We start from the raw sequence: 18,415 nt of genomic DNA on the forward strand, positions 1-18,415 counted from the left end.
ATCTTTGTCTCAGTGTTCTCACAGTGGCTTTAAAATACTTTTATTTTCCAGTCACAAAGTCTGCTTGCTTTATCTGCTGGACGTGCTGGTTCAGACAAAGCAATGATTCATGGATAATTCTTGAACAAAATGATATTAACTTCACTGTGTAATTTAAAATAAGACTTCCCCCTCTGCTTTAGCACCCTGTCTCCACTCCTGATTAATGTGGCATTTTGGCAGCATCTAACTTCACTAATGGACAATGTTTTAAAACACCTATGGGAAAGCACTGATTTGGCTGAGAACATGGAGAGCTTTCTGTACAGTATGCTAATGTTGTGACCTGAGATGAAAAGCGTCCTCTGTTTGCTGTGTCTCTCATTGTATCCTGTTCTTTCACAAAAAAGTCTCTTAGGGCAGAGCGATAAAAGATTGTTCCTGTCTATGGCTGAGTCAGCATTGAAGCTGACCCACCTCCCCCCAAAATCTCCCATAATCAAATTTCAGTGTGAGCACCTGCCATCTGCAACATGGCATGAATGCATTATTGTCCAAAGTTGGAGCTATAAAATAAAGTATAGGAATGTATTGTATTTACATGGAAAGATATTTGAACTAAATCAATTGTAATGAATTCAATCAAATAAACATTGGTAAATGAAGACCGCCACATGCACCAATATTAACTTGTGTGCATGTGCTTGCAAACAATGCTTGCGCTTACATGCACGTAACACACACACACACACACACACACACACACACACACACACACACACACACACACACACACACACACACACACACACACACACACACACACACACACACACACACACAGCCCATCACTTCTCTCTCTATTATCCCTGACTGAAGTGTCTACTGTCTATATAGAATAACAGAGATTGATGGTGGGTGTATATCTTTTTCATGCACTGGACTCATTTGTGGATCGTGGACCCATTTTTATGGGTCACGGGTAAATATATATATTTTTTTTTAAATGATTTTCAAAAAATGAAAATGTATACGTTTAAAAAATCTAACCTTTTTTAAAATAATTTCATAAATAAATATCACAATGCATTGTGAGCTTGTAGATCTGCTATTTTCACTAGTTTGGGTCTTGGGGAGACATTTCTCAAGCTAAAAGGTTTGGGAACCCCTGGTCTATATAACTGTGTAATCTACAGCTAATGTTTTCTTGATCAACTGAAGCACAGAGTTTTGGGAGGAAAACAGGGGTGAGTTGTAGAGCATATTGGCCTATATCCATCCTATCCAATACTTTACAAGTGATCTAGCCTAGTTTTCAAAGACAGTTAATCAAACTTAAACACATTTAAACTGAAACAGACTCACTCTTACATTATTCATACATAAAAGTTCAGTCATCAAAAAAAGCACTGGAAGAAAATAAGGACCAAACTAAAACACTAGACACTAGCCACACTTGTAGCAGCCTACTGGCATCTCTCTCTCTCTCTCTCTCTCTCTCTCTCTCTCATTTATATATATATATATATATATATATATATATATATATATATATATATATATAGACCCCCGCATTGATATATATTTGGCCGTGGACCCCCCATCTGAAAATGTGTTGTGCAGGGACCCCCAGGAGAGAAGATTTGTGCACTTTCAAGATTTTTCAAATAATACTTAATACTCCAAAATAGCAGATGTACAAGCTTGCAGTGAGCTTGTATATCTGCTATTTTTGAATAGCCAACATATACAATATGGATAAAGCGGTTAAATCCTATAAACACATTTTTGACCCCCTGGGGGTCCCCGGACCCCACTTTGAGAACCACCATAGGCTACTGCACCAAATTAACTTAAGAGAGCTGTAATCTTTAACACCATAATATTATAATCTTAGGGTTTTAAGATCCCTGTGCAGAGAAGCTTGCTTAGAAAAGGCAACCAAGCTCGGTTGTAAGCCTGGTAAATCATTCCCACGTCCTGCACATCTATGGTTGATCAAAAATATGCAATTGAAATGCTGATAAGTAGCCTATAGGTGGTCCCAGAAAACATGCAGACTTATTAACTAGACCAGTTGGCAGTTTATTGGGTAACAGGATAGTGGGCACCAGGGACATCTGGGCATCTTGGTGTTAAATTGGCTATTTTGTCCTAAATGTAAAAAAAGTAAACAACACTAACGTACCCGTAAATAACGGTTAATTTATGATTACTTACATTTGAGCATTGATTAAGCGAGAATTCCTTGTAATTCATCATTAATTAACATCATTAGTTAATCATTAGTTAAGCAAAGTTACTTTACTTTGATTTTTTTTAGCCTATGTATGATTAGAACATGCTCAAATATTTCTACAATTGCTACAAATTGCTACAAAACCTGTCCAGTCATTTTGGGTCATAAACAAGAAGTTGAAGGATAAAATTAAGTCTGATAATGATGTACCGTGCATGTTCACATAATGTGTAGTCTACTTTACATTACTTGACCTTTTTTTTTTTTAGACAAAATAGGCAATGATGTGCCAGATGTCATAGCGCCCACATATCCTGTATCCGTTAAGTGTCAGTGCATAACGTCCCAAGAAGAACAATGCAAATTTTATATATATTTGTTATAAAAGTTGGTCAGATAAACCATCATAAAAATATTCACAAAATGACACAAAAAAACACATGAATTATTTCCTCAATAAACTTAGCTCATACGCAACAACAGTCACAACTGCCAATTAACCTCATGCATGAACATACCGTCTAACATGCTCGCAATTACTGCAATGTAGAGCAGAGAATAGATCCTTAAGTCCATCTTTGATCTGAAGAGGCAAATGTAGCTATAGTCAAGTCTACCTTCCTCAGTTCATTGAATACCACCTCGACGAATTTAATCCATTTATTGTAAGTGGTAAAGCGACTGAATTGAACGTAGTTTGTTGGAGTATTGTAGCCTATCTACTCCGTCAAATAACCCTGTTTTAGTTCTCCTCTGTGGGTTTTTATAAAGCAGGACCGCGCGCGGTTTAACTCTATGGCGCGTTCTCCGGGACCGGGCAGTGGTGTAAAGTAACTAAGTACATTTACTCAAGTTAAGTACTGTATACTTAAGTACAGTTTTGAGGTATTTTTACTTTACTGGAGTATTTCCAATTTTCAGTACTAGCTACTTCTACTCCACTACATCTCAGAGGCAAATATTGTACTTTTACTCCATAGTTGTTTGAAAACTTTAGTTAGCCTATACTTTGTAGATTTTGATTATTATTACAAAACATATATACATTAACCACTTCAGCCTATAATAGATTGGCTATTTGAAAATAGCCATACAAGTTCCGATTGTGAGCTTTATATGCTATTTTTTTTAAATATAATTTTTAGAAAACTTGTGAAATGGGACATTCCGCATAATGAGTATACTTTTAGTCGTGTTACTTTAAGTACATTTTTGATGCCAATACTTTTGTACTTTTACTCAAGTCAATTTTGAATTCCACACATCTACTTGTAGCCTATATTTCTACTTCAGTATTGATACTTTTACTTAAGTAAAAAAAAATAGTAGCCTACTTTTTCCACCACTGATGGTGACAACGTGGTGAGCTCATTCAGCTCAAGTCATTCATTCTGCTGACCTGTACCTCCTTGATTGGTTGCCATTGCCTTGATTGGGCCACATTTTTATTCTGTCTATATAAAATACAAGATGTAGGCTAATCAGGCTTGGTGTAGCAGTAGGTTCATTTGTAATTCACTTCCCAAGCAAGGTGACTTTTGGTGCTCTGTGCTCACAGAACAGAAGTAGCCTACAGATGTTGAACCCGCAAAATGTAGGCTATTGCAGTTTGGCCCTGAAATTTGAGTTTTGAGAAGTTTCAGCTTTAAACTGAATAATAAATATAGCTGCAAGCAGCGATAATACGGGGCCAGTGAATAGAGAGAGAGAGAGAGAGAGAGAGAGAGAGAGAGAGAGAGAGAGAGAGAGAGAGAGAGAGAGAGAGAGAGAGAGACAGACAATAGATTGATGAGAGAGAGATGGAAACAGAATGGTTTGATTGGACATCTCAACCTATTGCCATTAACAGGATTCGAACTCTCAACCTTCAGACTAATAGGCTGCAACACTACCTATAGTGCTATAGCTTTGTCCAGGCTGATATTGTCTGTTGAAGATGATAAACTCTTGCCTTCTTTCATGAACCAAGCCCCTGTTTCGTTTCACTAACACTAAGATCACTCGTTCACAAACCATTTGCCAATGAAGAAATTGTACATCTCCTCAGACCCAAAACTAGTGAAAGTAGCCGATCTACAAGCTCACAAACCATGAAAAGTTGTGAGATTGTAGATCAGCTATTTTCAGAATGAAGTATGTCATACATTGAAAAAAACGTACTCTCAAATAAGCATTTCAGGTTATCTTTACCATTTGCACATGTATTCATTGATACAGTCATGTTGTTTGCAATTCAACTTAAATTGAGTCTGCATCAAGTGAGGCTTGAACTGGCGACCTTGCGATTGTGAGGCATTCATTTAAGGGAGACGCCATTGGACCAACAGACAAGTAACTGTGAAAAAGGAGACCACACAGATGATACAGTTTCACGCAAATAGCTGAAAAATCCTGGGTTTAAGTGTTTTTCAAACTGCTCAAAATTGCGGACAATCTAAGGGCGGAGCTTTCTGGTCAAAGCGATAGATGTGTTCCTCATGAGTCAAGGCACAAGTGTAAGCAAGTTTCACGACTTTCGGCCAAACGAGGCATGACTTTTGCCTGTTTAAAGTTTGCATTTTCAAAAAATTGCTATAGCGCCCCCCTTTGGCCAATTGGAGTGAGATTGGTTTCAGTGATATTTGGAATGACTCTCTACATCACTGCAACGTTTCAAAGAAATGTGAGACTTGCATGTATGTGTTAGGGGCAGATGAATAATTTTCATAAAACTGCAATAGTTAAAATCTATTCCCTCCTGGGATTTTTGAGTAATCTGCACGAAACATTTTACACATGAAATAAGGACCTTTGCCGACAAAACAAAAGCGGCGGATTTTCCATAAGTGAAAAAATGCAGAAGTTAGGAGCCAATGACTGTTTTTCATATAATTCAAAATGGTGGGCGATCTAAAGGTCAGAGGTCAAAATTCAGACCACGAAAGTTGTCGGGCATGAAGAGACGCATGTGTGTATCGAAGTTTCATGGTTGTAGCTCAAACAGGGCATGAGTTGTACCTGTTCAAAGTTGGCACTTTCAATTGAGTGCTATAGCGCCACCCTTTGACGAATGAGTGTGAGAATTATTTCTTGGTAGTTTTTCATGAGCATCTACCATATGGCCGAGTTTCGTAAAAAGCGTAAGCACGGTTAAGCCAGAACTGGCAAAAACAAGTATTTTTCAAACTGCTCAAAATTGCGGAAAATCTAAGGGCGGAGCTTAATGGTCAAATCGATACGTGTGTTCCTCATGAGTCAAGGCACATGTGTAAGCAAGTTTCACGACTTTCGGCCAAACGAGGCATGACTTATGCCTGTTTAAAGTCTGTATTTTCAAAAAATTGCTATAGCGCCCCCCTTTGGCCAATTGGAGTAAGATTGGTTTCAGTGATATTTGGAATGACCCTGTACATTTCTGCAAAGTTTCAAAGAAATGTGAGTCTGCATGTATGTTTTAGGCGCAGATGAATAATTTTCATAAAACTGCAATAGTTAAAATCTATGGAATCCTGGGATTTTGGAGCAATCTGCACGAAACGTTTAACACTTGAACTTTGGACCTCTGCCGACAAAAATAGGGAGCAGATTTTCCATAAGTGAAAAAATGCAGAAGTTAGGAGCCAATGACTGTTTTTCATATAATTCAAAATGGTGGGAGATCTAAAGGTCAGAGGTCAAAAGTCAGAGGGTGAAAGTTGTTCAGCATGAGGAGACGCATATGTGTATCCAAGTTTCATGGCTGTAGGTCAAACAGGGCATGAGTTGTACCTGGTCAAAGTTGGCATTTTCAATTGAGTGCTATAGCGCCACCTTTGGACGAAAGATTGTGAGAATTATTTTTTGATCGTTTTTCATGACCATCTACCATATGGCCGAGTTTCGTAAAAAGCGACAGCGCGGTTCAGCCAGAACTGCGAAAAGTGGCAGAAGAAGAAGAAGAAGAAGAAGTGACAGAATACTGCCAATAACAAAACAGGTCCAGAGCTGAGCTCTGGCCCCGTAATAATGGGTTCAGACAAGACAAGACAAGACAAACTAATTAATGGATCCCTAGAGGGAGACAACCTTGATTATTCCACTGTCATTCATCCTTATGATTACCAGTATGTCAATTAAAGTACTTCTTAGTAATGAAGACGTTTCAAGTGTGAGTGAAATAAATAAATGTACATTAAAAACAGTCAATCAGTCAGTCTGCGATACATTTTGTCCAATCAGAGCCATTGTCTGATACATTGAATATTAATGAGATGTGTCAGTAGGCCGACTAGTCCTTAACTGCAAATTCCTCTATGGGCAGATTTACTATTAATACAATCGATTTATTCCTTTGCCAAAGTCATACAGTAATACATATGGTCAGCTAAATCTCCAAAATGTGCACTGCAGCATATTGCTCCCACCTAGTACATGAACTTGGAGGTTTCTACTATATCTGACTAGGGGACTAGTCACTTGTATGTATAGTCACCTATGTATACTGTTCTTAACTGTCTATATTAGTAATTCTTATTGTGTTTTATATGATTGTTTGTATAGTCTGTTGGCTGATGTATGTTTTATAATGGATCACAATGGAACCAAGCTTCAGCTTTTTGTGTTTAATCCATTTTGGTGCTTTTAATTGGTGATACTGTGCTTTAATTGTTACCAATAAGTAAGTAGGGTTGGTGTGGCTTATTGTTGTTATTAGCCAGAACACAGGCGTCTACTCCCATTTCAATGTGCTAGACTCTTGGGAGATGGATTGCTGAGGTGGAGCGCATCAGCTTAGTTACTACACAACTTGCTGTGTACAGCTAATCTCCGCCACCGTTGGCTTGATCGCAGCCAAACTGTGCACACACACTCCCTGGATGCCAGAGCAGAACCTCTGCCCCAAATTTTTCACATGGGCCTTTTATAGTGCCACCAGGAGGCCGCTTTTTGCAAAACACATTTTTTGGCAATACTCCTACAGATGTTATCCAAACATCACGCAAATCGGTATACACAGTATCTCTATAGTCATGTGATCAACACGGATCTGTCCGATTTTCCATTTTCCATCCTGATTGGCTAAGGTTGGCTTCCAAAGTTTGCAGGACCCGTTTTGAACAAAATGCCTCAAATCAGGATGGAAAATGTTCAAATCAGCCTCATTGGCACTATAAAAGGCTGATTTGCGTGTTTAACAATAACTGCACCGATCTGCGTAAAACTTTGCACTACACTCCCTAGAGGCCAGGAAAAAACATATGCCCTGCATTTTTCACATTTGCCTTTCATAGCGCCACCAGGAGGCCGTCTAAAGTAAAATATCTTTTTTTATATTAAGCCTTCAGATTTTATCCAAATTTCACGCAAATCAGTACACATGATCTCTATAGTCATGTGATCAAGATGGATCTGTTTGATTTTTCATATTCCATCCTGATTGGCTAACATTGAACTAACATTGAGCAACACTTTTCTTTTTTATATTACTCCTACAAATTTTGTCCAAACATCATGCAAATCGGTACCCATTATCTCTATAGTCAATGACCACGATGGTTCTCTCCAATTTTTCATATTCCATATATATATTCCTCTCATAGAGAGAGAGAGAGAGAGAGAGAGAGAGAGAGAGAGAGAGAGAGAGAGAGAGAGAGAGAGAGAGAGAGAGAGAGAGAGAGAGAGAGAGAGGCACTGGCTTCCCTTATTGGCCAACCTGACCCCATCTCTCTTGCACGCACGCACACACGCACGCACGCACGCACGCACGCACGCACGCACGCACGCACGCACACACACACACACACACACACACACACACACATACACACAGACAGGGGTTTTGTGAATTTACAGATAGCTATAATAGCATGGTGGCAGTAAAGTGACATTATAAAGTGCAGTACAACACAGAAAGAAATGGCAGTTAATGTCAGAAATGGCAACAAAATGTGGATGAAATCTGTACTGTACGTATCTGTAAACTGTAGTCCTGTTACAGTTTATATCCATTTTTTTAGTTTGGAAGTCTTATGACCTGGGGATATAAATGTTCCTGAACCCGCTGGATCTACACCCGATGCTATGCCGAGTGAACAGTCCATTGCTGGGGTGAATAGGATTTCTGATCCTCTAGGCCCAAGTGCTCAAAACATTGAATTCTTATATATCCAAGTGGATCAGATTTGACAAAAATAACAGGATTGGGTTTGATATCGAATCTATGGTTATAGAATTATCTTAGCAAACATTACGTCAATAAGAAATATAAGTTTAATGATCTGATCCACTCGGATAGGGATTAAAAACAGACACACATTCAACCCGGAAAACCCCCCTACGTCCGGTGCCAGTACTGCTCCCTGTTCGGCTACAAAGGGAAACATGGTCACAGGCTGACTAAATACGCGATTTAAACGGGTAGTTTCGTCTCCGACCTAAAATATTTTGTGCCGGATCAAACCTTATACATCTGTACGCTTTGGAATCTACCATTAGTTTTTGGATACAATGTGGCGAAAAGGGTAAACAGTCTTGGACCCTTTGCGGCCGTTCAACCAATTCTGGGAGACCTCGGCGTAGCACCTCATCTCGGAGCTGTATAGCGGAGTGAGAGGTTCTTAATGGGGCTACCCTGAGCCATCCGACCCTAGCAAAGTGAGCAGGGGTTAAATGAGTTGTAGGTGTAATGATAGTTTGTTATCAGCAAGCCAGGTGCAGATTCTATTCTACCGCTTACATATATTAGGAACAGTAAAGGCCCTAGTATGCTTCCTTGCAGAACGCCACAGCTCACTGGGAGGGAGGGGGTACAGGGTTCCACCACCTGTTCTCTCCCCTCCAGATAGGATTGCATCCAGCTCACTGATGTGCTATCAAAACCAATTGCTTTTAGTTTATCAATCAATAGTGATTAACAGTGTCAAAAGTCTTTTGGAGGTCCAGCATGACCATGCCGCAGTATTTGCCCAAGTCCACCTCTTGTTTGATGTGATCTTTGTGGTCTCAAAATAGAGAAAGCATGTGTCAGTGGACAGCTAGACTCTGCGGAGCCATGCCGTACAAATTATAGTAAATAACAGTAAGTCAACAGTTTACAATTACAAGAAATGTTTCATTGTAGAATTGATTTCCATTTATATTACTTTGTTTGACTGATATAATAAATATTCCTATCTTGTATAGCCTAATGATAGTTCATCTGTTTTTGTCATTTGTGTAATAATGCTGCACTAATTGTGGTGTTAGAGAGCCACCTTGTGGTCAGTGTGAGGGTTAACATTTCTTTAAAGTCAATAGACCCATAAACCTACTGTTTTCTGTTGTTTATTTGTTTCATAGGTAAGGCAAGACAATGCATTATTCGTATAGCACAGTTCAACAACAAGACAATTTAGTGTGCTTTACACAAAACATTAAAAGCAAAGGAAACACATTATAAAAGGACACAGTAAAACGAAATACATGACCTAGTCCAACACCATTCCGGGGAAACATAGTGCAGCAAATTAGCCGTAGAATATGACTCTCGTAGATGTATTTTATGATTCTGACAAAATGTCAGAATCATAAAATACATCTACGAGAGTCGTATTCTACGGCTAGCAGAAAATCAATCCACGGGGAAGTAACATGCAGTATTGCGCACTGGTGTTTTAAATTTCTAATTCTAATTACAACCGCACCACCAAACTTTGGTGTGGTTGTAGCTGTAGAATACAACTCTCGTAGACGTATTTATGATTCTGACGTTTTCAATCTACGAGAGTTGTAGGGTTCAGGGACTTTCAGCACTATACCCCGTAGACACTCCAAACATGTACAAATTGAAAATAAAAGGTGCTTACCCCCACGCTCCAAATATTAACTCTCGCTACGGGGTAGTAGTTTAATGTAATAATCCATATATTTCAATGAAGAAGTGTTTTAATGCCGTCGGTGGCCGAACGCCATTTTTTCACCCTCGTTTACTTCCTGTTTACATTGAGTGTAATTCCGGGTTTTACCAGATGGGCGCGTTACTACTGTGTCACCCACTGGGAACTTCCGACAGAATCGGCCACAAAGGGCATTAAAACACTTCTTTATTGAAATATATAGATTATTACATTAAACTACTACCCCGTAGCGAAAGTTAACATTTGGGGCGTGGGGGTAAGTATGTTTTCTTTTCAATTTGTACATGTTTGGAGTATCTGCGGGGCATAGTGCTGAAAGTCCCTGTGTCCATGGGGGGGGGTGAACCCTACAACTCTCGTAGATTGAAAACGTCAGAATCATTAATACGTCTACGAGAGTTGTATTCTACAGCTAGTGTGGTTGCTTTGAAGCAAATCCGGCAACGGTTCGGTTCGGGTTCGTTTTTAAAGTTTTATAGTACCTATTTCTATGTTTTATTTAACTATTTCAAAATGGTATTTAGAAAACGGGCAGTATTCTGACTTTTCTTTAATCTAATTTCAAAACAAACCCGGAAAGCCTGGTGATGCGAGGTTACGTGCCAGTGTTGTCATATTTAGTGACACAAATAAGCTTCCAGGTCTAGGAAAGCTAGCCCAAAAGAAGCAACTAGGCCACATGGGCACTTTAAATGCATCGGCTATTTGAAAATAACCGATCTACAAGCTCACAACGCGTAAAAAAACCCCCGCAACTACCAATTTTTATAAGCAACTTTACAGAAAAAGAAGCCCAGAGTCGCTTATAATAAGCCGACATGGCAACACTGTGTGGTAGTAGAGCAACGTTGTGATTGGTTAAACTCGAGTAAATATAGTCCCGCGAAGGCGGAAATCATTTCTTATGTTTACAGTAGCCCACATACACTGGATCATTTATTCTGTTTACAGTAGCCTACACTGGTTCCAGACCTTCTTTTTACGGTCTATGATCCGGACCCACAGGGTAACCAATACACCTTGGGGAATCAGAAGTAATAGAAGTAATAGCCAAACCGAGAATGCAGGTTGTCCGAAAACGTCAAGGCAATGATCTCCAGACAACTTCAAAAAATAGGTTTGTACAAAGTTTGTACACAAAATGGATTAGCCATGTTCCCTGTGAAACTGCGTGCGAACTTATTGTCATGGTTAAACAATATTGGATACAAGCAATTTACTTATTGATCCTGTAGCGGGTATATTTCCAGTGAATCAATCTATCCGCCCACCCTTCCTATCAAGTTTACCCCATTGCCACTCTGTCAGTGTCAATGTCATGTGATGCCACTTCCACAAAAGACGAGCAGAACATATTTTGTTGACAGCAGCTTGTTATGGTCATCTTCCATGATCGTTATACATGATTGATAAGCTTCCATGTGAAGCCTTCAAATGTTTACTTCATCTGCATTCGTGATTAATTTTGGCCAATTTTGGCCAGGGCTCAATGACTAGTCCTCCACCCTTCTTTCAGCTCTAAATCAGAATCAGAATCATAAAACTTTATGAAATTCAATGTGCAAGCTCCATCGTTTTTTTGTTGTTCCCAGAAAATGAAAGAGAGAAAAAAGAGTGGTAGAGGGGGGATGCATAATTACTCACATAGTATCACATTCACAATCAAAGTAGTTGTGAACACATTCACAGCAGATTTACAAGCGATGGGTTGTGAGCTTGTAGATCGGCTATTTTCAACAAAGAGATTTGTAGGGAAAAAAGAAGCGGACCAGAGCCGATTACTTATATTACACATTACATCTTAATTATATTATATTACTTTACTAAGTTTAATTTAAATATAATTTAAATCACTCACTACTGTGACTACTTTGTATCTGAATTGTAGATGGGTGGACTACTGCCTGGACATATAAGGTGTGTGTGTGTGTGTGTGTGTGTGTGTGTGTGTGTGTGTGTGTGTGTGTGTGTGTGTGTGTGTGTGTGTGTGTGTGTGTGTGTGTGTGTGTGTGTGTGTGTGTGTGTGTGTGCGTGCGTGCGTGCGTGCGTGCGTGCGTGCGTTGGGGGGGGTACAATAAAAATGTACTTGAGCATGATCTGTGTTCATGAGAGTGACAATCACTGTCAAATGTCTGTCCTCAGCAAACCGGTTTCAAAGGAATCTGTACCACCTCGAAAAAGATCAGAGTTCCATTTTGACATATGGCTCTGTCTCACACTGCAGAACTGGATACTGGATTTTGGAAGGCCCATTGCAATGGTAAGGAAATGCTGTGCATGCTTTAGTGAAACCACTTAAATTGTGGAAGAATATTTACATTATTTACATATATTTGTATAATGCATACAGTATTTAAATACTTATTACGTTATATAATGAACTCATATTTGTATGTTAGTGGCCAATAGTATATTGTCTGTCTCTCACTCACAGCACAGGAAATTGGAGGCTCAAGCTAGCCCTGTTATCTTTGTGTCCTTCCATGGTGCATGTACATTAATTGCAACAAAACCAGTAGGTTTCAAACTTTCACACTTAAAGTCACACTGCGTAACATCAATCTTAGTAGTCCTTTTGGTGACACCTCTAGCTCCATTGTCTGTTAGAACTGTGATTCCAGTTCAGTTCAAAATCATCTAAGTACCACTCAAATGAATGCTGCAGGGTCCTAGCGCCAAGGTTATTTTGTAAAGCAGCAGCAACATTTACAGAAATGGTATGTATCAACTTTGAGATTAATGATATACATTTCCGGATACATTTCCTGTGCTTGTGTCATTTTAGTCACGAGTGTCTGGGGCAGACACCCGTGACTAAAATTGTGTTTAGAGAAGTTGTCAAAAACACATTTATGTGGAATGGTTATTGTGAAAAAATATGCCAGTGAAGTAAGTATAACTGTATGACTTTATCTGTCTAAAAATGCAGAGTTCCCTGATATCATTCTGTGTTATATGAAGTGCATAATGGGTAATAAAAAGGTACTTACATTAAAGTTCATGGTACAATGCACAATATCCATTCCTTGTTATATGATATGATAGATTGTACTTCCTCTGGAATGGTTCCCGCTGAATAAGCCCAGTGCTGGAGACTACTTTCACATGGCTTACAACGTCATCACACCATTCCTACTGCTCAAGGTAAATACAAAAAATATTACCAAAATAGACTAGTGTAAATATGAACTTCCAGGACAAGTAAGGTCAGGTTGCCTGTTATAAAAAAAACAATGCTAAATAAATCATACATAGAGCACAGTTAAATTATCTTAAAGAGAAATCGTGTGTGTGTGTGTGTGTGTGTGTGTGTGTGTGTGTGTGTGTGTGTGTGTGTGTGTGTGTGTGTGTGTGTGTGTGTGTGTGTGTGTGTTTGTTTAAGTTGATTGAGCGCAGTCCCAGGGCATTGCCTCGCTCAGCAATCTACCTTTGCATCATTACCTTCGTCATGGGAGCCAGCATCCACTTAGTGGGTGACTCCATCAACCACCGGCTCATCCTGAGTGGCTACCAGCTGCATCTTTCCGTCAGGGAGAACCCAATTATTAAAGATCTGAAACCGGCCTCACTGGTAAGGCTTCATTAAAAACGTATCTTTGTGTGTATTTGTGTGTGTGTGTGTGTGTGTGTGTGTGTGTGTGTGTGTGTGTGTGTGTGTGTGTGTGTGTGTGTGTGTCCTTCAGGATGCTCCCTACTTCAGCAATACATCATAACATGAAACACACAAGGGAGTATTGCATATTTGCATTGCAAGTTGATTATTTATGACTAAACCCATTCCGTATAAATGCACAACTTGCCTGCCACTGTACAGTTACATTGTGCCATTGCAACTTACCTGTATATGTGTTACCTATTTGACATTATTATTATGAAAGATTTAACATAACTTTTTCTCTTCTTAGATTGACTCATTTGAGCTGTTGTATTTTTACGATGAACAACTGGGACATTTAATGTGGTAGGTGATAATTGTGGGGGATTCAGTGTTCAGGATCTTTTTTCTGTGAAAACGACACCACTTTATTCTCTGCTTATATTGCAAGCAAGGAAAGAAAGTGGTGATTTTATCTGTCTTCCTCCTTTGTAACCATCTGAATAGAATTCTAATAAGTGCTATTCTTCAGGGAAGTAATACCTTGCTAAAATGAGTTTTTGTTCATTTACAATATTGAGCAAAGGGAATTTATTGAAATTCTGATAAATCATTTGAAGGGAGAAAAAGAAGCGCTGTAGGGATCATTCAGTCGCTCTGAGATAAGTGCTCTTTGGTGACACAGGCAGGAACATATGAACAAAAGAGGATTTCCAAAGAAGTACTGCTTGCCAAAAAAGTTGTGAAATGCAGACTTACAAAGAAAAAAATTCCAAGGCACTCCGTCTCACGTGAAAAAATATTTGAATTTATTGTGTCACCAAAGAGCACCTATCTCAGAGCCACTGAATGATCCCTGCAGTGCTTCTTTTTCTCTCTTTTTGAATTGTTCAAGGACTCATGCGGGTGAGTCTTATGGGAAGCAGCTCCATTCTACTGTGAATGCGTCGGACTAACCACACTACAACATGGCCAAATCTACATTCCTTTTCACTGAAGAGCAAGGCAAGAACATAATTGTTTCAGATACTATATTGGGAAATGAAAATGAAGATAACCCAACATCACCTGATCTAAATGATCTGTATGCGCACTGTATGCGCAACTGACCAAACTTTCAGCAAAAGACAAAAAAATTGATCTGCATACGATCGCATTATCGGACTATTGGAGAGAGACCCTGATGAAGACCTTCTAGGTCGAAACGCGTTGGTCATACTCATTTGCCTTGCTCTAAATTTATTCATATATTTTGTCACATGAGGCGGAGTGCCTTGGATTTTTTTTCTGCATTTCACACCTTTTTTGGCAAGCAGTACTTCTTTGGAAATCCTTTTTTGTTCAAATCATTTGAAGGTGCATGAGAATAAAGTACATTATACATGGCTCACAAGTTTCATGAGTCTATGCTGATTTGGTCTGATTGTAATCTCTTATCTCTATCTCTAGCAATATAAAACAAAAGCATACAACAAAGCCATCTCACACATCACAAAACATTACAAGTACAACTAATACAAAAAAAGAAAAAGAGGAAAAAAAAGTTGTGTTTAGTTTAGTTGTCTGTGTTTAGTGTGTTTAGTTTAGTGTGTCTGGTTCGACTCGTAGCCAAGATAAGTTGGTCCAAGTAGTAGACAGTGCTTGAAGCCTTGCCAGTGGCGAAAACACATCAATGTTTGATTAATGGGCATGTATAAATTGTAGGCACCACCAGTACATGAAATTGGTTTAACTTTACAGAGTAAAACCCTCAGTTTAATCTATCCGTTTGTAACTGAGTGTGTACAAATGTAATTACCATAAGGACCAGTAATTAACACTAATGTTTCCCCATTCAAATATAATGCAATATCATATGGAATAAGTCCACATTTAAAATGTAACTGATCCTCTCATCAATTCTAGGTATATTCCTTTCTTCATTATTCTATTTCTCTACTTCACTGGCTGCTGCAGCCAAGCCAAAGAAGAAAGGAAGATTCCCTTCTCTGGTTGGGTGATACTGGGACCCAGTGCCCTCTACTATTGGTGAGTTTGTTCCACATGCATTATCTTCTTTTAATTTACCCCCTTTTATTAAATGTGGCAATCTCTTTGTATCCCAGGCAATATGATGAATTAATTAATACTGAATTACTTAATACTCAGGTGTCATTCTCCAACATATTCAGCCTCCAAGCTTTTCTGTGCAATAAAAATGCTGAGATTTGTGGAGATTTTCTCAATAAGCCTGTAAAAGTCAGTATTCAGCTATGAGGCTTAACAGAGACGGGCAGACAGACAGTTCTCATTCTGATTGTTCAATCATGACATTCAGTCAGTTATTTCGTGACAGCAGACAGCTGTCAATAAGAGTAGACCGTTACTATGGACAGAAACTGTGCACCTGAACAATAACAATCTACAATGCTTGTTTTTTTCCTTATCCATCATAGTGGCCATGACACACAATGTTAATTTACAGCTGAACAGTACTAAAGAATGTCTTTTAAAGGGGAGGGGGAGAGGGATGCATGTGTGCACGTGGGCACACACACACACACACACACACACACACACACACACACACACACACACACAACCCACAACCTCCGTGGTGGTGGGCAGGGACTTTACCACTGCGCCACCGAGCGCCTCTTTTCTCGCCATCCGAGCGCCTCTTTTCTCACCTTTAAGTAGTCATTTACGTATATGCTGAGTCACATAGCGCAAAGGCACATTGAACTCTAGATGAATAAGAACATGAAAATAATCATTAGATGCAGCTCTAGTTACGTTACCAAAACTAATCTGGGTACTCAAACACATTATTAATGCTGTAGCATTATTAATGCTACATTATTATATATTAATGCAACATTAATATATGCTACCTTATTAATGCTGTAGCCCCAGCTCTTTTTAGTTGAGCCGAACAAAGTGATGCATACTTCATACTACATGAGTTTTCTTGTGTTGTCCTGGTGATGTTCTATTTTCCGCCCAGTGGTAGCATAGCGACTGCTCGTGACGTCATTCTCTCCACTATAGCTAGCCTCCAGAATCCAGACTCACTATCCCAGTTCCTTTATTCTTGTAAAGTGTGATTTTACATTCAGCTTGTGGACGTGTTGATGACGCTTCTATTGTCGATGGGTGGAGCCTCCCCTCCTCCCGAGGTGTTTGAAGAAAGAGACTATCCCTCTATCCCTCTATCCCTCCCAGTTCTGCTCCCTGCTGAACAGGCTTATTGACCGACCTGTAGAAGTCACTAGTGCAGCGCCAAAGATCGCCTTCCCCTGTCGGCTTTCCACCCGCAAACATGGCCATTTCTGTTAGTTGAAGAGCCCGGCCAAGCCGGAGGCATGGTGGTGGGCAGGAAATCTATGTCTCTGTCTCTGTCTGTAAATCTGTCCACTGTTGGGTACCAAAAATGCCAACAGACCTGTCTACCAGACACATCAAATTGAAAGGCAATGATATAAAGGGCTCAATTACTGTATGTACACCTTTAGATTGCATTGTCAAAATCAATTGTTTCTTTGTGAATAATATAACATTGTTTGATCTTTCTTTCATTTATTACAGGTACTTGGTGACTGAAGGACAGATCTTTGAACTCTTCTTCCTCACATACCTTGCCATGGTTGCCACAGTCATACGACAAAAGCACAGAGGCATAAGCCCAGACAGCAACGGCTTATTTCTATTCTGCAGTTTCAGCATCACCATGGTACTTGTGGCAGTGTGGGTGGTGTACTTATGGAACGACCCAGTTCTACGCAAAAAGTACCCAGGGGTCATCTATGTTCCAGAACCCTGGTCCTATTACACATTACATGTCAAGGACAGCCACTGAGTGGCATTTTGTTTAGAGTGATGTTTGGGTATGAAATAACATTTTCTTTCATCACCTGGAGATGTATCTTTCTGAGTTTGTTTAAATTAAAATCAATGTACTGTTTGGCTGCTGTGTTATCTCTGTTTTTTTTGTTAGTTTTTTGTGTGGCAGTCTGAATGAGAGCGCTGTGTCAAAGCCCTAACGGATCTTTTTCATGGTGGAGCAGCTTTTTAGCTCCACGCACGGGCCCCACACGTGCCCATACTCAACTTACTAGATCAATATCGCTTCGATTAAAAACAAATATTCACCGTCGGCTGTGGCTCAGGAGGTAGAGCAGGTCGTCTAATGATCCGTGGGTTGGCGGTTCGAATCCCAGCTCCTCCTGACCACATTTCGAAGTGTCCCTGGGCAAGACACTGAACCTTACATTGCCTCCAATGATTTGGTCGACGCTCGCTTGCCACCATTGGTGTGTGAATGTGGGAAAAGTGGGGACGCTGGCGTCGACTGTTTGCCGCTCCACCTCCCAATGTCCCCCACCTGTATGAATGAATGAACCATTGTAAAGCGCTTTGAGCACTTGGAAAAGCGCTATAAAAATGCAATTCATTATTATTATTTATTACCGTCTTACAAAGGCTGCAGAGTGTCAGAGAGCAACGCAAATCAACAATGGCCCTGGCTGGCTGTATAATGATCCATTGTGTGACCTGAAGTACTGTTGGCTACTTTTAAAAGAGGCAAAGCTGTCAGATATTTTGAAGCAGTCCACAGAATGTTTTGGTAACATGGTTACAAGGTTGGTCCCAAAGAAAGACACAAACTGACGAAGGACAAGGTTTTAGTTTTGGTGGGAGGACAGGAATTGAGTCTCCGCTGCCGAAGCTGACAGTCCTCCCAACGAGTCAACTCACACTGAGGTTTTT

At 39.7% G+C, this 18,415-nt stretch overlaps 1 protein-coding gene across 1 annotated transcript; it reads left to right on the plus strand.

The window, feature by feature from the left end:
• The first annotated feature begins 10,993 nt into the window (after positions 1-10,993).
• cln6a (CLN6 transmembrane ER protein a) lies at positions 10,994-17,724 on the plus strand. Its single transcript, XM_084048658.1, has 7 exons — positions 10,994-11,188; positions 12,214-12,331; positions 13,117-13,215; positions 13,454-13,642; positions 13,977-14,032; positions 15,572-15,694; positions 17,234-17,724. Exons 1-7 carry the CDS (start codon positions 11,133-11,135, stop codon positions 17,502-17,504), a joined length of 912 nt encoding a protein of 303 aa, XP_083904784.1. The 5' UTR covers positions 10,994-11,132; the 3' UTR covers positions 17,505-17,724.
• The last annotated feature ends 691 nt before the right edge of the window (positions 17,725-18,415 follow it).

The sequence above is a fragment of the Gymnoscopelus microlampas genome, assembly GCF_963454915.1.
Source record: "Gymnoscopelus microlampas genome assembly, chromosome: 1".
In the NCBI taxonomy this organism is placed as follows: domain Eukaryota; kingdom Metazoa; phylum Chordata; class Actinopteri; order Myctophiformes; family Myctophidae; genus Gymnoscopelus; species Gymnoscopelus microlampas.